Source organism: Desmodus rotundus, chromosome 11, assembly GCF_022682495.2.
Source record: "Desmodus rotundus isolate HL8 chromosome 11, HLdesRot8A.1, whole genome shotgun sequence".
Classification (NCBI taxonomy): Eukaryota; Metazoa; Chordata; class Mammalia; order Chiroptera; family Phyllostomidae; genus Desmodus; species Desmodus rotundus.
The window spans coordinates 93,100,366-93,127,164 of NC_071397.1; the positions used below are offsets into that span (position 1 = coordinate 93,100,366).

General features: G+C 41.7%; 1 protein-coding gene across 2 annotated transcripts in view; it reads right to left on the reverse strand.

Moving 5' to 3' along the window:
• Positions 1-26,799, reverse strand: part of SYNE1 (spectrin repeat containing nuclear envelope protein 1) — a 389,799-nt gene that overhangs the window by 91,803 nt on the left and 271,197 nt on the right. For both annotated transcript variants that reach the window (XM_045188911.3, XM_053914376.1), the window contains 15 exons: positions 25,442-25,573; positions 24,425-24,534; positions 20,572-20,728; positions 17,365-17,496; positions 17,009-17,164; positions 16,666-16,875; positions 14,421-14,522; positions 9,130-9,249; positions 7,269-7,469; positions 4,897-5,070; positions 3,892-4,023; positions 3,053-3,249; positions 2,249-2,381; positions 1,706-1,888; positions 353-502 (listed from right to left, as the gene is read on the reverse strand). In XM_045188911.3, the coding sequence (XP_045044846.2) occupies positions 353-502; positions 1,706-1,888; positions 2,249-2,381; positions 3,053-3,249; positions 3,892-4,023; positions 4,897-5,070; positions 7,269-7,469; positions 9,130-9,249; positions 14,421-14,522; positions 16,666-16,875; positions 17,009-17,164; positions 17,365-17,496; positions 20,572-20,728; positions 24,425-24,534; positions 25,442-25,573 (2,289 nt within the window). The remainder of the gene's footprint in view (positions 1-352; positions 503-1,705; positions 1,889-2,248; positions 2,382-3,052; positions 3,250-3,891; positions 4,024-4,896; positions 5,071-7,268; positions 7,470-9,129; positions 9,250-14,420; positions 14,523-16,665; positions 16,876-17,008; positions 17,165-17,364; positions 17,497-20,571; positions 20,729-24,424; positions 24,535-25,441; positions 25,574-26,799) is intronic.

Consider the following 26,799-nt stretch of genomic DNA (forward strand, 5'->3'; position numbering starts at 1 on the left):
ACACAAAAATGTGTATTTATAAATATATTGAATATAAGCATATAAAAATTGTAGGCAGAGGATGTAGAATTGGATAAATTATATAATTACACTATAAACTATTGATAAATTACATTCATTGTTATGATTTCTTAAAATGACACAAAATCTCATTCAAAATTATTCCTAAAACTGGACATCTTTCCTGTGCCTGTAGCTAGGGAGGCAATTTTCTTACCCGTATGCACGAACCTGGTCACTGTGCATGAAACAGAGACTTTACGGCCTCCTTTCCATCACGTGAGTCTTTGAGTTCCTTCAAATAAAATAGCTCTGGAATATGAAAACTGAAAACTAAAACAGGCTTAAATACCTTATATTTCTGAAGGTACTCGTGAATTGCCTTGTAACCGATGCAGTTGTTTATGTCCTCCTCATCCTTGCGGATGACGTCCTCCATGAGAGAGACCCAGGTCGTGACTTCAGAGATGGCGTGCCGTGACGGGAGCTTGTCCATCTGGAGCTGCCCCCACAGGGGGACAAGGACAAGTATTAAAACTCAAACCCCATTTCTCTTAACCTGAAAACCCTACATTGATTCTTACTAATGTACCAACAGAGATAACGCTTCTTAATGTCATTTCTGCATCTTAACCTCATCAGAAGCTTGGAATTATATGTCAGGCAAACACCGAACAATAATAGTCATCTTAGGTTCATGTGATATCCGATACTATAAATATTGTATAAATATTAACTAATTAATCAAAACACCAGCAAGAAGAAAATATTATTGTTATTTTATAGCCAGTTTTAAAACTTTAAACAATCTAACTACAAAACATTCAACAGATGTATTTTATTAATCATCTTGTAAAATCTCTGTTTTATGACTCAAGAATGTTAAAAGAAGAAAGAAAAATACCACACTACAAGCTATCATTTTCTCGAGTTTTGGCACGCTAATATTTATTCCTAAGAGCATGGCCAATTTCTTCTGTCTTTAACTAAAATATACTTAAAATTCTGAATCTTACTACATTATACATTTATGCAGATACTTACTATAATAATTGGGAAGAACAAAAGCAATCATTCACAGTACTTATGGACTTTTATGTGGTGCAGAATGATACAGAGATACATGTGAGATGTTTCTTGTCCTCTCGGAATGTATGGCTGCTGATTAGCGAGAATAAGGAATTCACACCAAACGCATCTATCATACCTTACATACAGTGACGAGGGCCGAGGAGAGAGAAACATAAAACATCTGGGAGTTCGGGAGAGAGAAGCCTATTTCCAGAAAAGAGAAGCACTGACTTCCCTTCTGTTACTTCTCTCCATTAACTGAATGCATGCCAGTTGCTGTATTGTAGGTAAGATTATAAGTCTTTTATAATTACTGTTATTAAATCTTCAGAACTACCCACTTTATGGAGTGGGGTAGTTACCCACATTTTACTCACGAGAAAACAAATAATTTAAACAAGGCCAGGCAGGGATTCTCACACACACACTGAAGAAGCCCCTGGAAGACACGGCATTTGTAGACAGGGCCTCGGTGGAATTGCTCATTTCTGATACGCAATGCAGTGGACCAGAGAAAAGACGATGTCCAACACAAAGCTGATTTAATTTGTGAGCAAAAGCAGATTAATGCAGTTTTCCATTTAATACTGCTGGAATCGGCTGTTACCAATCAGACCGAAGGTTCTTTCTATACCTGGTGGAGCTTTTCCTGAACGGCTGGAATATTTGTCAGCAGGTCGGTCCACCGGCCGTCAATGTGTGACAGCTCGGAGCGCAGGGTGGCTGTGTCCACTTTCTTTACCCGGAGAAGCCGATTTCCAGTGCTCAGAACAGATGATTTCAGGGAAGACTTGGCATCCACTTCTTTGGAAAACTCCTGAAAGAAGTAGCAAAGGTGAAGTTAGGAGTAAGTAGCCGAAGCTTAGACAAATGTACTGCATAAACACTTTTTCTTTACATCTGGAAGGGGAGTTAGGTTACGCATTCTAGAAAAGAAACAAAAGCAGCAACCCTGGCCTTGAATGAATGTCTGCGATGAAACCATGACCTATAAACTACTTACAGAGGCAATGTGGGGTCCTGGAATTTTGCATAATTATTCAACACACATAGTTGCCGTGGACAGATTCTCTAGAACTTTGTTTATGAAGTGTCTCCCTAAACAGCGGGTCTCCTTTTTACCAGTGTAGTCCAGGTCTTAGCTGTGGGCATGTAAACCACGCATTTAAAGTCTTACCAGGAAAGCATTCAGATGATCGCGGACCGTCTCTAGCTCTTGGGGGACTGTCACAGATTGCTGAGTCCAAAATTCTAGCCTGTCTTTCGCAGACTGTAACCAGTGAGTTAGAGCTGCAGATTCACTTTGATACCTGTAAGTGTATTAATGAGCCTATTAAGTAAACATCCCATCCCTACTTTCTGCTAACCCACATTACTCCCAATGCTAATTTTAAAAGAGGCATGATACATTTGGGAAAATAATGCCCTGCATTGAAACTCTTAAATTCTCTTAATATTTATGCCTGAAGCAAGCCAGTCTCTCCGAGTTTCAACTTTGCTTTCCCTAAACTGAAAATAGAAATATTTCTCCCCTATTCTTTCACGTTGAGGCTATTCAGACAATATTAGATGATTGCTATTAAACTTCTTAGAAATAAAGATGGCATAGAAATAGAGTATTTCATTATGTAAAATCAACCCTCCACTTCTTGAATATTCCCCATTGTCCATGAAAACCTTCATCTTCTCAAAACCACTTTCTCTTCTCTCAATCTCTAAGGCTTCACTGTGACTACGCATGTGTGGCCAACAGGCAGGGGAGGACAGCTCAGAGGAGAGGTACCTGCCTCCCTGCCTGCTTTTGATTCCATGTGTATACAACTCTACAAGAATCCACTTGGGGCTTTGTGTTTGCCTCTAGTTTCCAAACGATGTGATGAGTTCCTCGGGGACCATATCTTTTTCAAGTCCTGTATGCACTAGCCTTGATAAAACCTCTTCAACCCTAACTTAAAAACATGCAAAAGAGCCATTGCGTTACCTGGTCCAGTGTTTCAGTATTGTTTCCAGTCTGTGAAGTTCCTTAGACACTTTGTTGGTATTATTTAACCAGTGTTCTCCAAGCTGATTTAGCTGGCTTTCCAGATCCGAGCAGCTGACGGACATCAGAAGTCGTTTCCCATCATCTAACACCTGATACAATTTGGGCTGGTACTCATTAAGGCTGGATTTCAAATGCTAAAATGATGGAAAATACTGGGTCAGAAGTTTGGATAATGCAATATGTCTCTGTGAGAATTGTAGTTTCTTGGACGCCCATCATGCTCCCATTATCCTAAGTCAAACTTCAACTCTGTACCCAAGTAGTAACACTGGGAACTCTGAGATATTTCATCTACTACACCTAAGGATGCACATTTTTTTTTTTTGCTGGTAACTTTATGTGCATTTAAAACTGTCAAACTATAATTATTTCAAGAATAGCGTGACACCAGCATAAATTACAGAAAATGCTTGGTGGAAGCTGAGCACTCTTTCATTTAAAAAAATATACTTTTAATGCTTTACTATAAAACAACAAAGTATAATTATTTCAAGATAGTGTGACATCAGTATAAACCACAGAAAATGCTTGGTGGAGGCTGAAATTTCAAAAGGACCTCTTATTAAAAACAAAAAAAACCCCACTTCTTATATTCTATTATAAAACAAACACTTAAAATTTTGTGCTTTCAACAATGTCAATAGCTTTGAAATAAAAGTAGCAGTACTTAATAAAATATTTAATTGCAAGTTTGTTTAGATTCTGTTAAAACCATGGGAAAGTTTTGAAAGGAAATATGGCAACCTTCCACACCGAGATGCCACGTGGACACCAACCTGGTAGAGTGTGATCCGATCAACAAGCCTGTCCTCGCTCTCCTCCACCAGCCCCACACTGGGGATGTTGCTTTCCACCACCTCCAGCTGTCTGCTGAGCTCCTGCCGGTCCTCCTCCAGATGGGACCATGTCTAGAAACGCAACATCAGTCTGTGAGCTGGAAGACCGGAGCATTCCTCTTTGTATGCAAAATGCATGCAGATTCTCTTTAAAGCTACGTCACAGATGCTTGTGCCAGGGGTTTGCGTGGGGAAGCCAAGGACGGCTTTGAAGCCAGGAATCAGAGAGGGACGCTGAAAAGCATGGCGAACGGGCTGTGGCACCTGCAACTGACTAGCAGCATGAGCAAATCACTAAACGAACACGGACCAGATACTCAGCTCCTCTGAACCTCATTCTTCATGTTTAAAGATGGGGATACTAATACCTAGGTAGTCCATTTGGAGGACTAAATAGACCAATGTATGCAGCACACCTAGAGCACAGTAGGCTTCTGATACAGCCGGCTCCATTCTTTGCCGCAGTACTGATAACCTCGTGATTTACCTGAAAGGGACGGGTGTGTTTTCTTCAAGTAGAAATGAACTAAATACATTACATTTGCAAATGTATAAAACACAGCCATTAAAGAAATATGACTATATAGCATCAACATCCTACTAAGGAGAACTCTCAAGTGACTTATTCCTAAATTCAGATTTTTATTTTGTCTTATATTAGAAAATCCCGTCTTCAATCATTTGAAGTTTGTTTCAATAATTTATAGCAAAACTCCAAAGGTTTTCAGCCTGACTATCAAAACCCCGCATGTGAGTATTCATCCAGCTGACTCTCAGTGGGCCATGGGCTTCATCGAAATGCAAACTGGAAAAACAGTAGGACCCGGCAACAGGTGACGCAGAGTCCAGGAAACTTCCAAGGTTACGCAGGAGACAAACAGTAGGAATAAATGTGTTTCACAGTAGGGGGTCTGCTGTAGGGAAGAGTCACGTCAAGAGTCTCACCTCTAGAATGTACTCCAGCTCCACGCCCCTTTTGTGAGCCCCTTTCAGGACCGCCGAAGCCTGTGCCATCACGTCTGTGTGGAACTGCGTTTCCTGCGGGGCTGCGAAGCTGATTATCTTCCTGAAGAGTGTTTCCGTCAAAATCATATGACATTCCAGACCTTGAAAGTATTCCTGCAATTTTTCGGGGAGAAAGAGGTCGGCGATTCATTCACATACTGCCTTACAATAAAAATTGCTTCAAATGTGAGCAGACGGTCCTCAGTTAATATGTGAGTGATACTGTTCGTTGCTGCTGGCCTCCCCCTTATCCACATAGAGATGGGGCTGCAGACTTCTAACTGGCCTCTCCTGCCTGCCCCCCACGTACCCCTACACCATGCTGTGCTGCAGACACTCCATGCCCACGCAGAGCCCTTCTTACCCGACCAGCTCCCGATCAAACTCCGGCTCCCTGAATCTTCCACTCCCGTGAGTCTGGCCCTCCTTACTGTCCTGACAGGCCTCTCACTAACTCCACCATGCAAACTGGCCTCCCTCGTCCCTCAGACACATTTGTCCCCACTCCCCATGGTGGCCTCTGCCTCTACTCTGCTCACTGGGATGGCCTCCCTAGACACATTCGCAGCTTTCCTTCCCCTGTGGTGAGCCTTCAGCTTTACTTCTCCGGACCCCCAGAGCATTGGTTGTGCTTAACGCCCACTGCCCAGCACAGCTCAACACATACTGAGTGGTATCATGTATTTTTAAATTTCCCTCATATTACACGTACAAAACTGTGGGCCTCGCACAATCCTACAGTGGTGTTTTGAACTGTTACTTTTGATGTGGAAAAAGGCACCATAGGAGGGAGATAGAGTTCATCCCATTTCCTGTGCATGGCACCTTGGGTAGCACTGAAGGACTGGGAATTGATAATAATATTTAGTGCATATTACGTGCCGGGTACTCTATCAGCACTTGACCGACTAGCTTGTTTAATCCTCACAACGACATTATGGGATAGGCAGACTTGGTTCCCACTTGACAGGTGAGGGCACTGAACTGTTTGTCCAGTCTATCTGACTTGCCCAAGGTCACTGCCAAGCTAGCTCTCCCCCAGAAAATTCTCTGGTCAGGAGAAGCTGGAATCATTATCACTGTATCATAGAATTTTAAAGTTGCAAGAGAACTTTAAAATTGGAGGTCATTGAGCCCGACACTCAGGGAAAGCTGACATTCCTTTCACAACCCTCTCCCCTGCCAGCCTTGGCTGGGCTCTCCCGGCCGGGAGGGCTCTCTGCCCCACTCCTTTCGGAGTGCTTGGTCTATTGAGCTTTATTTCTCTGTGATTTATATTCATTGATCCTAGTTTCTTCTCTGGAATAACTCAGGAAGATGTTTTATTACTAGGGTCAAAGATTTGAGAAAAACCAGATGTGAACTTTAAAGCAATGTTTTCCAAGCCAAATGATAAGGCTGTAATAAATCACAAAGTTTTGCACAGAAACCTCTGGGGAAAATGGCAAGAAGTAAGATTTTAAAAAATGCACCTTTAGAAGCCACCAGAGACCTACATGATGGGAGCATGTTAACCATCTATGACCCGATGGAATTTTTCAAGTTTCCCTATGGGAAACTCTGGGAGTTTGGGGTTCTGGACCGGCAAAACTGCTCTTTCCGTAATCATTGCTACTAAAGAAAGAGTTACCTTTGTGTGTGCATTACATGGGCATGTCTGCACCAAGGAGTAGTGTCTAACTTGAACTTGGTATGGCACATACAAATGGAGCCGCCTCAGGCCTACCAAGTTTGATTATGCAGCAAAAGGACCTGGTGTGCCAGGAGGATGCTCGGGAGGCCTGCAGCAAGTAGAGGACATGTACTTAAGGGCCGGAAAGGCCAGTGTCACAGGTAGAGAGAGAAACCCAAGCCTGAAGCAGAGCGAGGAGTCCTTGGCCAGACAAGCGAAGGCAGAGAGAACACCTGGGACTGGGTGAACAAGTGGGCATCAAGGACACAAAGAAAAATAGCAGTTAAGAGGGAAGCTGGGCTCCAAGAAGAGAGTCCCCAAGTTCCCCACTGAGGGCAGTTTATGAAGAGCAAAAGCCTGGCTGACACTACTGAGGAAGTGATCATTACAATTACCGCTAAGGCTGGTACTCTCTTTACTTACAAAATTATAGCACGTTTCCTCTATAACTGTGCTGTGCTACTAAGTGGCGGTGGGTTTGAGTGGGCATTTGTTGACCACTTTAAAGATTAACTCATATGAGCAAGAACTCCTAAAAGATTCAACATACTGGATTTTACTAAACATATATCAGTAAATGAGACTATGCTTTCACAAGTACATTCTCTCCCCCCACCTCTCTGTCTGTCTCTCTCTCTACCTTATGTTTGTCAAGCAGCTGTTGGATTTCCTCTTTGGAAGACACAATCATTTTCTGGTCGCCCGCCATCTTCTCTTGTCCAGTTTCTAGCAGGTCAGCCAGGTCTTGCAGGGCCCTTTCGTACTGACTCTTGAGTGCAAGATTCTGGTTCAGCCCGCTCCGCCGAGAGCCAATGGTCATCATCAGTTCATCATACATGTCCTTAGACACAGAGAAAGCATTAGTCACTCTTGGGTCACGGCTCCTCTCTGAAAATACATTACCTACCAAGCCCACGACCCAAGGATGCTCTAGGTGTCTGCCCAGGGCGATGCTCTGCATACAGTCTGCCTGCCTTCCTTAGAATCCTCACTTCAAAAACTTCTTTCGAAAAAGATAAGCTAATTTTTTAACGTTCCAAAGGCTATGCAAAAACATCTCCCAGACAGGACACATGAGGTAGATCTGACCACTGTCTTTTAGGGATGTCAATTGTTTGTGGAGATTTATGGGGTTAAAATGTTGAAAATTTGTTCGTGGGACTGAGGGACATGTCTCAGAATATGTAATTCTGATTCTTATAATGTTCTCAACATTCATGCAATTTTAGAGTAATTGAATTAGTCTCTTTAACATTCCACCTAATAAATAATTATCAGATTTGGGATTCTTCTTCAAATAAAGAGCCTGAGAAACAGAGTTGCTGAATGTGAGCTGAAAGACTTAAGACTTGACATGACAATGTTTTCGCCAAATGTGGTGAAGTAAATAAATATTTTAACTGCAAAGACATTTTCAGAGATGACGATACAGCAAACACAAAATTTATTTGAGCCATATGGACCTGATTAATGTATGACATTAAGGTTTAGCAGGCCCAAAGTACTCAAGCTGGGAAAGTTCAACATTAATGCCTATTCACAGCTGTGACGTTGGACTCTCACACCTGGCATTGAAGCGCTGTCGGAAACGATCTACAAAGGACAGAGGGGGGCGGTGGCGCATGACATTGTGAAATGTTAGATAGAGGAATGGGACACTAAAAATAAAAATGCTCTTTCAAACCTAAGAGCTATTTTACTTTCTCAAAAGGAAGAACTTGTGACCCTTCACTGGACTCATACAAGTAATTCCTCAATAGTCTGCAATACCCTGTGCATAGAATATGTATGTATATGTGTCACATTTTTTTCTTAATGTAACTTAAATATGTCGCTTATCAAAGGCGAAACTTTGCTGGTCTAATACCCCAGCACCTTCCCACTGCCCCGATACCAGATTCTTGCGTGTCAGACCTGGGGAAGCAAAGTAACCCTCTCTTCCTGAAGGGTGCCAGGAAGCCTGTTTAGATTTCAGCTACTTTCTCATTTCATTTCTTTTTTGTTGTGAAATTCAAACAGTGTCTCTCTTGCATTCAAACATGCCTAAAAAATAAACTATACATTTGAACAACTGATAAAATCCCCTTTTTAAAAAGCATTAACTTGAGTATTTTTTCTTTACAACAGTGTTTGGGGGTACATTCTAGAGTAGGTATCCCCTTTTTAAAAATGTTTCTAAGTTAGACTGATAATTATTACATTTTCTAGAGCAGAAAATAATATAACACAACTAAACTATACCACCATGCTTAGCCATTGGAATAATAAAAAATGTCAAAAAAAAAAAAAGAGAGAATCTTAGAAGCATGAGAATACAATTGATGTTATTGCACTAAATATAGTAAAAAAAAATGTCAGAAAACTTTTCTAAGGGTTACTTGGAGGAAAGATTAGAACTTGACATGAATTTTGTAGAGAAAACCCAAGAAGAGAGGGGAAAAAGTTCTTTCTTGACTGCTAGTTGGGACGCGTCATTGAATGCTGTCGGTGGAAAATCACACCTGGAGTTTGGAGAGCTCTTGCAGAGACGGCTGCTCAACCTGCAACTGGTCGCCACGCTTTTTTAATTCGGCGATTCCCGCGTCCAACTCCTTTAGCCCATCTTCAGCCTGCTGTATTGCCTAGGGAAATTTATGATATTTCATCAAAGCTTCCACAAATAATTTCCCACGAAACGTGTGACTACCATATCTCCTTATTTATTTCTCTTCTGTTCATGAGAAACAATACATGTAACAAAACTCATGGCAATACAACAGAAAAACCGTGGTCCCCTGTGACATGGAAAAAGGAGAATGCGCCCTTTGGTATAGTGCAGACCAACTATCTTAAAGGCAAGGACGTAGGAGCATCCACAGATACAGAAAGAAATTCATGAGTGGCAACAGCTAAAAGAGAAGCATGATGTAGGGACAGTAGATAAAGGTATCTGCCTGGGATTTTCTAGGGGATCATGTCGTGGTTTCCTGAAATGCGGTCTTGAGCATCTTTGGAGAGAGATTCAGTGAGACAAGAAACTATGTAGGCCTTGGCCAGGTAGCTCGGTTGGTTGGACTGTCATCCCAATACCCCAAGACTGAAGGTTCGATCCCCTGGTCAGGGCACATTCAAGAATCAACCAAGGAATGCATAAATAAATGGACCAACAAATTGATGGTTCTCTCTCTCTCCCTCCCTCCCTCCCTCTCTCTCTCTCTCCATCCCTTCCTTTTTCTCTGAAATCAATAAACAAAAATTAAAAAAGAAGAAAATACGTGACAGCATGAAAGGGAAAGCTTACGTGAGGCAGAAAACCAAGCAATCAACAACAAATAGCACAGTAGTTGCCAGTGCTAAGCCTTGTCTTCCCAGGCTGAGGTCTATAGAAGCACAAAAGATCACATCCTGGCCTCCAAAGAGCTAATAGTCCGTGTGGGAAGCCAGAGTCAACAGAGGACAACAAAACAGTTGTGTATGAAACTTGACACAAGTCACCCGTGCTCAAGCACTTCAGATAAGGGGGGTCCCAGTGAATCCTGGAGCAGAACCAGTAGGCTGTTGGAAGAAATGCAACCCCAGTTGCCCTTGAAGAAGGAAAAGAACATGAACACCAGATGGCAGATAAAAAAACATGTGTCCCATTTTCTTTTCTGAATCCCCACTACCACCACAGCAAATATATTTTGTTCGCTTGCTTTTGGTGTGTCTTCCCCCCATAAATCTAGAATAACAAGGCAAAAGGGAAAAATATCAACAAAATTTTGGAAGCTGGAAATCGGAAGGGCCCGTGATAATTGACCTAGGAAGTCTCAGAAAGCTGGATCCCGATCCAGCAGTGGGTCTTCGCCACCACGTTGCAGCGACAGGAGCCTGTGGCACTCTGGGCAAGTCACACAGGTGCTAAAGAAGGAGGTTGGTGAGAAGCTGCTTAAAGGGAAGCTAAATTCCCAGGTCCCTTTCCCCATTCCACACTGCCCCTTCCTTCCCTGGTGAAAGATGGAACATTTATTTTTCTGGAGAAGGTAAGACAGTCTCTGGACTGAGGGGCACCAGACACAGTGGTGGGCTTGGGTTCTTGAGTGAAAGCAGAGAGAGAAAGAGAACACCCACTGAATGCTGAATGTGGAGCCCCTGCATCTTCTAGAGTGCGCCAGCCAGACCTGTACTCCCGGTTAGGAAGGGGGAAAGCATACAAGAAGACCAATAGGAAGACCTAAAAATGACACAAGGATTCTCCAACAAATAGGCCACACAGACCCCCTTCTGTAGATCTCAACAATGTCAAGCCTTATCCGTCCATCAGGTTGTCATTTAGCTATTTAGTCCCCACCCTAAATTGAACAGGTAACAAAGGATTTCCTGAGAAAAGCCTCCAACATGAAAGATAGAAACCCTAATACGCAAACAACCTAAAGTAGCCTGGAGGGAAACAAATTATACAGTAAAAATAAAACTGCAACAACAACAACAAAAAATCAGTACACCCAGAGAGATTACAAAACATAATGCACCTATTAAAAAAAAAAACAAAGAACAAGATACTATAAAAAAGGGATCACTCAGAAAATCAAAAGGAGCTCTGGGAAAATTAAACACACGATAACAGAAATGCAAACCCAGTAGAAAAGTCTGAAGTTGAAATAAAGGAAGTCTTCCAGAAAAATTGAGTAAAATGACAGAGAGAAACGCCTTTTGACAAAGAAATTAGAAGACCGGACCAGAATATCCAACACCTGCCTAAAAGGAGGCCCAGCCCTGGCTTGTGTGGCTCAGTTGGTTGGTCTCAGTTGGTCTCATCAGAGGATGGGAAGGTTGCAGGTTCGATTCCCAGTAAGGGCAAGTATGGGAGGCAACAAATCAGTGTTTCTCTTTCTTCCCCTCCCACCTCTCTACAACCAAAAAATATATCCTCAAGCAAGGATTAAAAAAAGAAGAAAAAGAAAAAGGGAGTTCCACAAACAGAAACATAAAATGGAGGAATAAAAATATTAAATAAATCATTAGAAAAATTTAGAGAATAGAAAAAGGAGAGTAGCCAAGTCAGAAGAGCCTACTGTGCTCACGACCCAGTGAACAAAACAGACCCTTCCCCAGGCATGTCTTTGTGAAATTTCAGAACACTCGGGACCTTGAGGGTAGAATGATTTTTAGATTCCTAGAGCTACCACCAGGACCTGGAAAAACAATGGAACAAAAGCCTCAGAACCCTATAAGAAATGGACTTCCCACCAAGAGTTCTATAAAGAGCCAGGCTATGAATCAAGTGTGAGCACAGATCAGAACATTTTCAGACACGCAAAATATTGACAAATGTATCTAGCATACCCCCCTTCTTAGCAGGGATATGCACCAATAAAACAAGGAAGCAATGTAATAACACCTCAGAACTCAGAAAAGGAAGATCCAGTCCAGGGAAAAGTGAAGGAAATTCTCAGAATGGTAGTAAAAGAAGATCCCGGAAGACAGCTTTGCAACAGGCTCCTGGGGCAGGTCAGAATGTTGTAAATCAGAATGTCACAGCTCAAAATGTGAGTATGTTCAGAGGTGTCACCCCCTGCCTTCTGCTATCATTACTACTTATCCCAAGGGGGTTGGGGACAGAATTAGCACATTTCCTAGTGGCTTTCCCTTTATTCAAAGAAATCATCTAATTGTTTACTTTTATCTGTGACACTTAGTTATATTGGTCAGTAATTAGTAACAGTATCACTTGTGATTTTGCACATCCTGTATTTCACATTAAAAATTCAGGCAGAGCATCACTATGGCTGCTCAAATCTTTTGTGGAATCAGGTACATTACAAGCTAAAAAGAAAAGAAAATTAAAATTAAGAACAGGTCTTTTCAAGCAGAAGATATAGAAAAATTGTTTTTGGGGGGGGGAATGAGGATCTCTTATGAGAGTTAAGTAAAATTATGGTCAAGAGAAGTACACATGTAATTCTGAGATCTATTTTAGATGATCTGTTCCAGGTAGGTAGATGGAATGACAGACAGACAGATGGACGGATATAGATATCACTTTATATTGGGTTGGCCAAAAAGATGGTTTAGTTTTTTCTGTAGCATAGCTCTAGTAGTTGTCTTTAACTACATTTGAAACAATTCTGTTAGATCATATTGTGACAGCTGTCATATCAGCGTGCATTTAAAAAAAGTTATCAAAATTGGTGACTTTTTGTGCAGTCATTTTAATATTGAAGATGGAAGAAAATACACAAGATTTTCAGTGTGTTATGCTTTATTATTTTAATAAAGGTAAAAATGCAACTGAAAGACAAAAAAAAAGATTTGTATGGTGTATGGAGAAGGTTCTGTGACTGCTTGAATGTGTCAAAAGTAGTTTGTGAAATTTCTTGGTACTATTGACATTTTGGCCAAATAATCCTTAGCTGTGGGGCTGTCTTATGCACTGGAAGATGTTCAGCTGCACCCCTGGCCTCTACCCAATAGAAGCCAACAGTGGGAGACAGCCAACATGCTCAAAATATCTAGATCAGTCAAGTTACTGGTGAAAATGAAAAATATGTCTTTTATTTTACATAAAAATGCAATGGACTTTTTGGCCAGCCCAATATAAAGAACTATTTCAGGTTATTACATATCGTCTATCCATAGAACCCTACTGAAATTAGGTTTTAAAATTTTGTTACAGCACACACTTTTCATAACTACCTACCTGATGAAACAGGAGATATTTTGTAGCATCCTTCCCCTTTCTTCTGCCGTCCCTGTTTTCACTGCTATTACCCTAGTCTGCATTCTCACTCCTTCTTACCAGGTCTGCTGTGTGAAGCCTCACGACGGAAGCATGCCTCCTGACCCCAGCGCTGTCAGGCCCGCCTGCCAAGGCAGGCTCTGGCACGCAGACCCAGGCCTCTCAGCCTCCAATGCCCCAGTGACTCTCCACTGCTAGGGCTCTCCGAGGTGAGTACAGCTGTCCCAAGTGTGTACCATGATCGATGAGGATGAACACTGCACCTTTCGTTTATATATACGCAGCCATATTCATTTTCAATTCTCATTTCTGTCCCTGCATGTGCTTTGTAACAAAGCGCCTGCTTATGACTTATAAATAAGTAAATATTCATATATTTGTGGTATGTGCTTGTTTGTTTTAACTAATAAGGTATGTGGTCAGTCAAGTTTAGACACCAATGATTTGTAGAATAAAGCCCAAATTCTCTGACATGCAATGGGCCCTACAAGTCTCCTTACATTTTCTCATCCAACCTTATGTCCCTCAATCACATTCGTTCATTGTTTGTTTGGCTAAAAACGATTCCTTGTTTTTCTCCTGAAGAGCTCTGCACTGTCTAACATGGATGACTTTGTTCTCGCCGTCTTCTCTACGTGGCTACCTTTCCCCCCAGTCAACGTGTCCTTCCAAACTTCTCAGTCCAGCTCCAATTCCCTTTTATAGACTCTCCCCTGACCTTACCCCTGCTGGAGGCAATCCAGCCCTCTTCTGAACATCCCTAGTACGTCTCAGTACCACTCCCAGGACACTTTGACTTCCTGCATGGGTCACTGCCATTCATGTCTAATCTCATTGTTGGGGGACAATCTTCTTCAGGTCAGCATCTGTCACTGACCCCCTTTCTGAGCTCATGTTTCCTAGCTCAGTGCAAGTGTAAGTGAGAGAGTCAACATAACCTGGCCAGTTATTCAAACCCAGCTCTTAAAAACAAAACATGTCACAAACAAAAGTGCCACAGTAAGCCATTAATCTTTCATAGGATATTTGACATTTTATAGCAAATCCAATCTACTCTATGCATTTGCTCTTCTGGGAAAAGGCAACTGTAAATACCTCTATTTGCTCCGCCACGGGCTGTTCAAACACGTTTGCCAGTTTCTGCAGAATGATGTATTTGTTGTCAGCCAGTGATGTCAACAGCACCTTCAGATCATTCTAGAGAGGGGAAGGAATCGGAAGACTTAACATGTGCACTGGAGAATTCAAAACAGTTGTAAATGTAACACACGCTCTTAGAAATAATGTACAAGTGGAGAAATTTTATGTCCAGAAAAAACAATACTGATCCATGGGAAGGTAAAAATAACGGGCAACAATTTATCCAAGTCCTGAAGTTGACTTTTGAAGAGTTTGTTTCACAAATCATTTCCAACACAATATAAATGGAGATAAAGTATACAAATAAAAAAGCAATACTGGTCATCCTAATCTTCTTGTTATGTCTGAAATAAATGTGCACATTAAAAAATTCCAGCAGAAATATTCCACTAATGACTTCTATCTAGTAAAACAACCTATAAATGTTACTCCAATCTGGGAAAAAAAATAGGATTCTTAAAAATAATATGATTCCTCTTTTCCTCTCTCCTTCTCTTCCTTCTCTCCCTCACTTCTTGCTTTTCCGTATTTTCAAAGAATTTGCACAAACTTATAAAAGTCATCCAGAGCTTTAGAAAATAACTATTTCTACCATGACCAAAGACATAGTGAGAGAAAACACCAAAATCACACTCAAGTACATCATATGACATTTTAGGTGAAATGTCCAAGTTAAAACTATAAATTAGTACACTCATATTATTACCCTACCAACCACACTCAAGCAGACACTACTCCTGCTAGACCCTGTACTTCTATTGAGTTAGGTTTGTACAAAAATGAGATAACTACCAGAATTTTTGGTACTCCATAGGAACAAAGTTTGAATTATAAAATGTTTAACTCCACCCCCGTTTCTGCAAAATACCAGCAAATAAGCTCTATTTCTTATTGGCCAGTAGTAAATGTGTATGATGGGCCGGTAGTCCACCATAGGATGAAGTTTGATTCATCTCATCCTCTTCACTGGGGGCAGGTCAGACACGAATGCACAGCACCAAGATGCAAGAATTCTGACCGTCCCACTAGGAGAAGGGTAATCTCACCAAGGAAAGACCTATTTCAGGCTTTGTGGGAGCATCATCACACAAAATCCAAGGCTAAAAAGTAAAATAGTGAACGGACTGTGTAGTAATTTTTTTAAAGCACTGAACAGGGGAATTAGAAAAAGAAATGCCATCCTAAGAGGCAATAACCATCACAAATCAAAACCCAAACCAATCTGCACGCCTCCTTGCAGACTAAACAGGAAAATGTAGTAACAGCACTGGAAAAAATGGGGCCAGAGACAAGGGTTTTACTTATGAGATGTGATGATGCTTGTCTTACCCCACTGTGTGCAGGGCGAGACCACGTGGGCCACCGGAACCAAGACACCTGTGTGTGTTTGTATACATAGGAAAAGATGTTTTCCATTCTCTGAGCTGGTTTCTTGGCTAATGCTACATTTATTTAGCACTTAACAATATTTTTTGATTTTGGAAATCAAAATTCTTACATTAAACTCGGCCCTAATCACTGGTATCCATTTTATAAAACATCTATATTTGTTAAAAATAAAATCCATTTAAAAGTTAAGTATTCCCAAAGTATACTTTTTAAAAAAAATTAGGAATGAAAATCAACACTAAAAACTTACCAGCAATTTTTGCATTTGCTGAAATTTATAGTCATAAGAAAAGTTTCACAAGCACACACACAATTATTCAGCTGGCAACAGAACTCTAGTCTGTAGCTAAAAGGCAGTGTGAGGAGTTAGGACTGGGAAGGAACGCCATCTATTTTAACACAGGTGGAACAAATTAGGCCACTTCCATGGGCCTGGATCCTGGAGTCTGGGGTTCATTGTTTATTACAGCCCTTCCTGCATATTTCTTTGATTATATGTTTTCAACTCCACCATTATCAGCTGGATTATTATAATTATAATGTGCCAAAAATAGGACTCTTATTGGTTGAGTTTCAAGTCCCATTTAGCCTTTAGTTTGGTTGGCTGGTTTTCTCAACCTCCATTTCTAGGAGTATAAAACTCTTCGCTTTTTGATCCTTGAGTTCAGTCCCCTAGTTTTTCTGCAAAGCTCTTGATCTTCATTGTCCCTTTGAAAAAAAGTAGGGCTGGGTACATCACACCTCAGTGAGGCATCCTGTTTGTGATAGAACGTGGCTGGAGAATGGACAAACATTTTTGACAAAGTCTTACCTGGAAATTTAGTATTTGCTGCAGTCTTTCCTTCATCTGGTTACACCGCTGGTTGACTACTGAGTCTAACAAGGATAACCTCCCCAAAAGACACCCCAAAGTGTCTTCGATAACATCGCGGTTATCGCCATTCTCCGGAAAGGCTTGGGAAAACAAGTTCTTGTTCTTGTCCATTTCTTCAGACATTTCCTTAATATCTTTGGCAAGAGCCTAGGGTTGGTAAGAGAAGGCCATTTCAATGTTTAGATCCAGGAATCTGTATACAAATCAAGTCTTTACCTCACAGAAAGTCAAGTGCTTTGAAATGTCATATACACTCACAGACACAAGCTGCCAAACTTACCTCTTGATTGAAGAGGCAAGTTTCTGTTTCTTCCGGTATAAGGGCTGTGGCAACAAATAAACGTTGTTCAACATCATCCAACCAAGTAGAGGTAGCTGAGACTCCATCATATAACTTCTGTTCCAAGTGAACGTTCTGCCTTTTTGTCCCTCCACCCTGGGGAAAAAAAGAGGGGGAAGAATGAATTAATTAGTGTTTTGAGAAATCAAAGGAAAATACCAGGATGAGACTTTAGGGTCTCCTGGCTCTGCCTTTCAGGGCTATTTACCAGGGTTGAGTCACAACGGCTCATGCCCAGGGGTGGAACAACTTCACGAAGACCAAGATCCATGAGCAAAGTAAGAGTGCAGCCCTACCTGAGAGGAAACCTCCTCCAACGCCTGGTTCAATCCATCCAGCAGCGATGTCACCGCAGATCTGTCTTGGGTCTGCCCATCGCCCTTGTAGAGTGGCACGCCAGACAGGAGCCGATTTGGCTTTCTGTAAAGCTGCAGACAAACAGGGGCAGCTTATCCGAGAGCATATGCACCATGTCCAAGTTTCTCACTTAGAACTGCATGCAGGAAAGCAGATGGTGGAAAACCGTCCTTATGAAAACCTGTCCTAGAGAAATATGACCTCCCTGACACACCACGTCCACTCAACACGGTGACCAGATTCAGCAATAGCAGTGTTTCTACTGATGGATTTTAAGAGGAAAGTGGTGGGGGAAATGCCTGCAATCTCCCAGCCCTCCTCTCAGTGTGTTTTCCTGGTTGCGGCACTACCCCTGGTGAAATGATCCATTCCGAATTCCGGGTCTGGACCGACCCTTCTGCTGTCATCGTTCCCTCACCTCCGCTAAACTCTTTTACATCCACAAGATGTCTCCCCAGGAGGCCCACGATGCAGCCAAGCACTCAGACTTTTTAATGTTGCTCCTGGTCAAACTCAGTTTTCTAGACTTTGCAAGAACATCTCAGTGTGGCCTTCCCTTTCAGGCTGATTACTCAGTCTCTTCTCGCATGCAGGCTTATTCCCCACTGTAGCTGAAATGCCCACTACACGCAGCATCTTTTTGAAGCCCATCACCTTAAATCCCATGTCTATAGCGTGTGTGCTATAGTGGCTTTCCAATACTTTTCTTTTTTACTTTTGCTTTCTTTTCAGTTCCTGCTTACAGAGCTTTCCACGGTTGCTTAATTTTTGAAAAATGTATAAAATATTTCCTTGGTTTGGTTATAGGTTCCTAGAAGCTGTATAAGGTGTTCTGCATGGACATGCACAGAGAAAAACTGCTCTGAGAGACAGATGCTTTTTGACCTTGTGAATGTTAGCCGCCCCCCTCCCTGTCACCTCCCCACCCCCACCCCCGCACCAAAGTGCCTGATTTTACACTTGAGGGAGTAAGCACATCCGGTGCCCAAGTTGTCAGCATGCTGGCATGGAGAAGGAGGGAGTTGGATAGACCTGTGTCCACCCCCAGCTCTGTCTCTTCTTAGTCATGGGACCCTAAGAAATTGTCTAATCTCTTCAAGACTCAGTTTATAGATAGACAAAGTAGGGATAATATCAACCTCCCCACAGCACTGTTAGAAATGTTAACACCTAGAACACAAATATGTTCATTAAATGACCATTCTCTTTCTTCTTGGAAACTCTCTCAGCCAAACTGCTCCTTCTCTTCCTTTTCTCACCTCTTCACATGAAAGCCTAGAAGGCACTTTGTGCAAATGACCAGTGATTCCTAAAACAAAGCACTCAACTAACTGCAAAAACATCATAAAATAACATCCCATGCTTTCCACTTCTCAGCCCCCAGGGAAGTGAGCTATACATGTGCACCTGAACTCTTAACAGTCCAGGTGTCGTGTGGGGTTGTCGGTGGCAGCAGAACAGGGTTTCCCAGTGAGCTCACACGGAGGACACCAGGGTGCAGGCACTGACTGAGAGATGGAGTAGCTCTCCCGGCCAAGGGCAGGTAACGGGTAGATGTCCAGGAGGGCTGCAGTCTTGGATGAATCATGCAGGTGCTTCAAGGTGAATGGACTACAGGTGGAATCTAGGGCGTGGGCACTTTATGAATGAACAGCATAAAATGTTTCTAGAAGTATCCAGGATTTATCTGACTTAGGATAGTCAGAAAGACTGCAGTCTCTGATTTAGGGCTGTAAATATCCCTCACAGTCAAAAGAACGGGGAACTGCTATCACATGAAGATGAGCTTTGCATCAGAGATCAGGAACTCAAACTGAGTCTGAGGAGGGTGTGAATAGGGGTGTGAGAAAGGATTAATTCAAACACAGGTAGGAGTCTACACAAAAGGTACAGGGCACCATGTGTCAGGGCGGAGTATGATTCTGGCTCAGATGCCTGCAGGAATGGAGGGTTTTGTATTCCCGAGGCCCACGTTCGGACTATTCCTGTGGACAGTGTGGGGGAAAAGTTCCTGGCCACAGGAGGGCATTGAGAAAGCGTGGATTTTGTAAAATGAGATGGAGATAAATGGCTCCGGAGTGGCTCAGGCATGGTTCTCAATAGATGGGGAAACCTTTCGACCGCTAGACCACCTGCTTTCAGGCAATCCTGGCAAGCTGCGCCTGCTTTTTGGTGCCTGTCTGGTCAGCTCCTGCATTTCCCTCCCCTCTCAGATGCACTTCACTTACTGACTGACATGACACCTTTCACTTTGGGGGTCCTTTCCCTGCCCCTCAGCTAGTCCTGGCCAGAGCAATGACAATAGCAGCTTCCTCGGGCCCAAAGTCAGGTCTTAGAATTTACTCTGTTGACACTGCTGTTGTGGATGACCCAGATGAGCACTGCTTGCCCAGGACCCGGGACTATCTTCCATCTTCAAAACCCGCTGGGCCACAGCTGTGGTCAGCATCCCAAGCTTGCCTGGGGTCCGGCCTCACTCACCAGCTCTCCAAGGCCTTAATTCCTCTGACTCTTGGGCTTGGGCTTAGAGAGAACTAACAGCTATTTACCTGGAACTTTCTGCTGCTATACTTGATTCCTTTGGGTGTGGCTTGCTTGGTGGAACCAAGTCCAACAGCCCACAGTACCTACCCTTCTTGCAAACCAGCCTGCGTGTGGGTCACGAGAACCATTCTAGCTGGCCGCTGGCTTCCCCTTCCTTTTAGAACCACCCAGGTCCCGAGAGTGACTCTTTAAGATCTTCTGCAACTGTTAAATACTAGAAGTAGCGATGAAAATAAGATGACTTGACAACTGAGTTTCAGATTTTTGAAATTTCTTTTGTCCTAGATGTATATATCCTTGGTTTATACCCATAATTTTCAAAGTGGTGAAAAAAAGGAGGAACACTTACAACTTAATGGTTTATGCTAAAGAGTAATCAGGTATTAATTATCTCTGAGGAAAACAGTATCTATAAATCAAATTTTCACATATAAACATATCATTGTTAGGGGAAGCCATATAAAAAGGTAGGGAGAATAATTTGTTTCACGTCTTATTTTGGTATTGTTAATGAAAATATAGATTATTGCACAGTTATATTGCCTCGGCAAAGCTGTACATCTCTTACAATAGTTAGTATATAAAAGTGAAATGTTGGATACCACTTGCTCTTGCTCCTGTTCCAGAGCATTCTGCAGTAGTTTCTGCTTGGTACTGAATTCCTGATGCAGACTTTCCCATTTCATTCTCATCTGGTCTTCGGCAGCTGACTTCTCCCCTTCCATCCCCAAGTCCTGGGATGACACATCAGGTTTTTCACTATTAGAAGAATAAATATTCTAAATTTACAATGTGTGCAAAAAAGGTGATCGGTCCTAAGTAACTTATTGCATGCACTGGATGTGGCCTCTAAAATTAGAACCAGATTATTTTAGTCATTAGCTCACACTTGAAAAAATAGAAATTAAAATTTAAAAAGTTGAGACTAACCATAAAACAAATGCATTATAATGGGACCATGAGGACAGTGATAATTTAAAAGTACATAGAAAAGAGCCCAGTATTAAAGATAATAATGATTGTATCTTTTGGGATCAGAAAATATGTGGACTTGTGTCCTTTGACAAATAGACCACATATTCATTCAAAACCATAACAGTGTGACTTAGTCTTTGAGAGTCTTTACCCCGAGTCTAAAGACCAGGCTTCAGCACATGGAAAGAAGGCACCTGCCTGTCACCCTCAAAGACGGTGACAGTGTATGTCTGAGAATGACTGTGGCCTTTAGGGTGAGACGGAGCTGAGTGTTTAAATCCCTGCTCCACATTCTGTATACCTGAAAATAATGTAATACTGAATGTCAACTGTCACTGAAAAAAAAGATTAAAAATAAATACATCAGGGTCGCTAGTTCCATTCCCAGTCAGGGCACATGCCTGGGTTTCGGGGCCAGGTCCCCAGTGGGGGGCGCTCAAGAGGCAACCACACACTGATGTTTCTCTCCCTCTTTCTCTCCCTCCCTTCCCCTTTCTCTAAAAATAAATAAATGAAATACCTACATTCTCACATTCAATCATTGACACATACAAAACATCATCAGCAAATCAGCCTTAAATGAAAACATAGCCCTTTATTTCTCATGGAAAATATTCTTTTTTCCCTTTGATATTTGTATCAATTAATTTCCACTTAAGTTTCCTTAGTAATTATGGAAAGGCCCCTCCATCAGCCACCCTATACCTCACATAGAACTTACTCTCTATATATCACATTTGTACCCATGAAGCACGTCATACCCCTCCCACGGGGGTTTTCTTACATAAACCAATTCACAATTAATAGTCTTAGAAAATCAGCTACTAAATTAAAGGCGTAACATAATGCTTTTTTAAAAACCTAGTAATGTGGTGCATATGCCCAATGGCCTGAAAGGCATAGCTGAACCAGAATCAGCTAGATCTAAAGGTGACTTTTCTAAAACATTTGTATAAAAATTAAGGAATTTATAAGCAGTCTTGAAAGTGAATCTTGTATAGAAAGTCAGTGCTGCACAGCAATGTACTCTTTCAAATATTGTTTTTTTATATTCGGAAGAGCAATTTATAGTTTGTCTTTTATCTGGGTCCTTTCCAAAGTGAAGGGCCAAGGAAACAACCAGAAAAAAAAAATCACCACAAGATTCCTACTGTTCTGTGACTGCACGGTGAGGAGGTGAAGTGCGGGTAAGGGGTCTGTAAAAATAGAGTTTGGCAAAAGTGTTCAGAAAACTATGAGGGGTGCATAAACACCTTAGAAGAATGGGAAAAAGAATATAAAATGCAAAGTGAAAGCAAGTCTCAAGAGTAAGTGTTGGAAGAAAGGTTTTTTCCATTGTGTATTTATACAGACACACATATTTACGGCCTCAACATTTTTAAGCATGATCCCACATAGGGTTTTTTTAAATCCTCTTTATATTTTAACACAATTTTTAATTATAGGGTTCTTTTAATGGAATTCTGACTGTAGGTGCCATATTAGTCATTCCTATTTTTCGTTGATATTTATGAACTATTAATATTTTGCCTTGTTTTTCTTTTTTAAAAATCCTATTTTCTATACATTTTGTCATAATGTCTATTGAAATTGCATTTTAGTTTTGTTTCTGTTATTTTCCCCTTGAAATTCTTAAGTATATACAAATAGGGTGTGGTAAAAGCACGTTTATAGTTGTGAGTATGTGAAACCCAGAGTTTATTCTTGTCTTATTATTTATTATTGTATTATTTTCCTTATAGAAACTGTAAACCTGCTTTTGCCCTGTATATATAGTTACATAAATATACATGTGGTATAGTCAACGCTGATGCTACATGTCAACAACATTATGTCAGCACTAGTTAAACTGGAAAAGAGAGAAAAGAAAACAAATCTTTAAATCATCCCTCTCCATTTGTTTTGATAATCTACGTACTAGTATGGCTCTTACCTCCACATGTACTATACGTTCAATTTACGTCCCATTTCACTTAGTATCACATATTTTCTCATGTTGTTATAATTTTTTAGGATTATATATGCATAAACCTTTTTCTTAAGCTTTTCTATACTAGTGGGAATTTCTGCCTATTCAATTATTTGATTATAAATAACACTTCAACAATTATCTTCATAATATGTATTTCGTCCTTTGCGCTATTTCCTTCACATAAATGTTCAGAAATGAGAAAACTGAGGTCAGCATAGCTAAAGCTGTTTCCCACGGTGTGGCTGCCAAAGGGCACCCCAGTCCTCTAGCACAAGCTGTAGTAACACACGAAGGCAGGTTTCACTAAAACTTCTTTTCAGTGCTTTGGATATTAAATTTTTTTTCCTGTATATCCTCTCAGCAGACATTCACAACTCTCACAACCCATCTGTGATGAAGGTAGTCACGTATTATCCTAAGTCCACAGATGGGCAATCTGGGGCTTGGAACCAGGTTACTTCTCCATGGTGGCAGCTGTTGAACTAGAATAAAACCCAGACCTGACCCCAAATATAGGGAGCCTTCCTCCTGCGGTAGCTCCTCTTCCTTCCAACCTTGAAACCCAAATCTTCGACTTGAAAACTGTCCAACTTTCTTAATATTTCTTTTAATACTCTATCCTTCTACATGGAAGACTTTCAGCCCCCAGTCTACCACAGGACTCAAAGTTCAAGGACTCTGTGCGTAGATATTATAAAAATAGGTCTTCAAGAAAAATCAAGACATTTAGTAGGCACATACATTTATGACGTTGAGGGAAGATAAGTTCTTATGGGGAATATATTTTGCACTTAGATATTCAGATAGAAACATCATGATCTATTTTCATAATGCATTTGTTACTTGATTTAAAAAAATGGAACCAGAAGTATCTTCTCTGGAAAGATATACTGACCACATTGGGAAGAAGGCAGATAAGTTAGCCCCCATAAGCTGTACTCATGCTGCACAGCAAAACATTCAAAATGTAAGTGAATTTATACAAGGTCGGCAGAAGTAAGGCCTGCGTGCATGTGGTTGGGAGGGTAATAATATGGGCGTGATAATTTATAGTTTTAATTTGAGCATTTCATCTAAAATGTCATATGGGCCCTAGCTCGTGTGGCTCAGTGGATTGAGCGCTGACCTGTGAACAAAAGGGTTGCTGGTTCAATTCCCAGTCAGGGCACATGCCTGGGTTGTAGGCCAGGCCCCCAGTAGGGGGTGTGCAAGAGGCAGTCACATGTTGATGTTTCTCTCCCTCCCCTCCTGTCTCTAAAAATAAATAAATAAATAAATAAAATGTCATATGGTGTGCTCGAGTGTGATATTGTTATGTTACAGACTTACTTGCTCATGATTTTGTAATAAAAAAGGGACATGATTTATGTCAGACCCCAAATTTTGTAAAGTGAAAATAAGATGATTAAATTTTTGCAGATTTTTAAAATAAAACGTTGATCAAGATGTTTATATTTCTTCAGACGTTTGAAAAAACAGCACCCAGAAGAGAGAGCGTCCTAACATACCCGGCAGCGCCAGAGGCCCCCGCCGCCGAGTGCCGGGTCAGAATTTCCTCTCCTTGGCTGGCCACTGACCGGAGGAGGCTCTTCTGCTCTGCCAGTTCCTGTTCCAGCTCCTGCGCCAAGAAGACAACAAACACACGCACCCTGGTTACCCCACGGGCATCGCCTACGATCGTGGTTCTGTGTCTGCAAAATCCTCAGAGGGCTCTTGTGGTAAGCTTTAATTCTGCACATTGCATAAAAAGTGTGATTTAGGTGGAGGCTCAAACACCTTTCCCAAGTACTCTATAGCTTTCGTGGCTTTGATAAAAGATGTGAAAAAATCTTGGGGGTGGGGGGAGGAAATCAATGGGAAAAGAAAATTTTGCTGGGCAATGGTGCCCTCCAGTGGTAAGAAATGCACTTTCATTTTTCAAAATTAATATCACCTTTGAGCTGCCGACATGGAGGCTTGAGAGCAGCTGCTCTTTAATTGCCTGCTTCCTTCATCAATACTTCTTCATATTTTATGATAGATGCCTTTACTCTTTGAAAAAAAATTGATATGCCCAACACATGAAGTTAATTTATCAATGGGAAATCATTCTTACTCATCAAAACTCATTTTTTTTCCCCACTGGGCAATAATTTGCAATCTTATTTTGTGTTGGAATCTACTTGAAAGTAAAAATTAATTGCATTTCTTTAAAAAACATGTAACTCAGACTTTCACCAATTCTCACAGGCCTTCCTGAGGTTTTATATAAAATAGTCTGAAATTGGGGCAAGTCTGAAAATAGAGGAGGTAATCTTGATAAGGAGGACTTTAATTGTTACACTACTTTTAAAGCTTTTGTTAAAGAATAATAGACTTTCAAATGACCAAGCATTCCTGTGGTCACAAATAAGTAGTTGAAACATTTAGCCAAGTCTGTCCAAAAGGAAGACAAAGGTGCGTCTGTCTTTAGCACACAAGTAACATTTTGCTCAAGGGTTTGCTGGGCGGACCTGCAGGCCGGAGGGAGGGAGGACGTGCTTTACTTTTTGTTGCTGGAGACTGCTCTGTCGCTGGTGCGCCCATGCGGAGCGAGCTTGGGCCAGCCATTCCTGGACACCGGGCCTCTGGGTGGCGGTGGCATCCCCGTCGCTCTCCTCCTTCTGCGGTGCTGTTCCCTGTTTTTCACGAGGCAGAAATCAAGAGTCATGCAATCCACAGGAAAACCCTAACCACAGCGAAGTTACGACGACTTGAGTGTAGCTGGTTTAATACTAAAGCGGTTCCATTTGGATGTGAAACCGCATTTTTTAAAAAATGGTAACACAAAACCCATCAAATTTATGGCATTTGCAGGAGGGAGAATAATAAATAGACGATTATACTCAGACGTATTTGAGGGGGAAACTGCCTATTTAGAGGCTGGGCCTTTCAGCTGACTGATGTGGTCACCGGATGTTATTCTAGAATGCTTTCCACAAGAACACAGTAACTCTAGATCTCATTTCCTCTACTAACGCCACCAGACCCCAATGCCATCTGCTCCCACCACTGGCTTCAAGAAAGGAAAAAGGCAAAGGTAAGTATTATTGGCAGAAATTTATCCTTCCTGCTTGATTTTTCTGATGGGATTTGGAAGGCCCTGGCATACGGCATACAGGAATGGAATTGGTTCTGAATGAGAGATTTTCTATACACACATAGGTGTGTATGTCAAATGATAAAGTACACAACCTGAAGATAGCTCATTCACTAAGTACTTATTAAATACCCGCTGTCTGTCAGTCACTGTTCTAGGCACTGGGGATACTTTGCCAAGAAGGAGCCAGACAGGGGCTCTGCTGGGGAGATAAACAATAAACAAACCAGAGAAAGTGAGAGAAGCTCACCAAGAACAGGAAATCAGACAATGGGATAGAAAGAGAAGGGGAAGGGTTTCTGAGGATGCTCTGAGAAGGCATCTTCAGAGGGGACAAGGGCCCGAGCACCCAATAAGGGCAAAGATCTAGGGGGAGGGCCCTCCAGGACTTGGGAACAGCTGGAGTGAAGACGTTGGAAGAAAGAAAGTTGGCCTCTCACAGGCAGCAATAGCACTGAAGCACCAGGTGTGGCTAGAGCACAGGGAAGGGGGGGAGGGGACAGAGACGGGGGACATTTTTAGGTAGTTTTCATAGAGCAGTGGCCCTGCTGCCTAGTTCTGGAGCTGCTGCTCCTGTCCTTTGCCTCTCTGCCAAGTCCGATCACAGAAGGGGACCCAGCCACCCCAGCTCACGCAGCTCATCCTGCCAGAGTGCCCACTAAGACCCTGATCTCCCTCTTATTTTCAGAATTTTACACTAACGATTATGGATGGAAAACGAAAGAGTTCTATGGGAAGTAACCTCACAGGGTGCTCTGATCATAA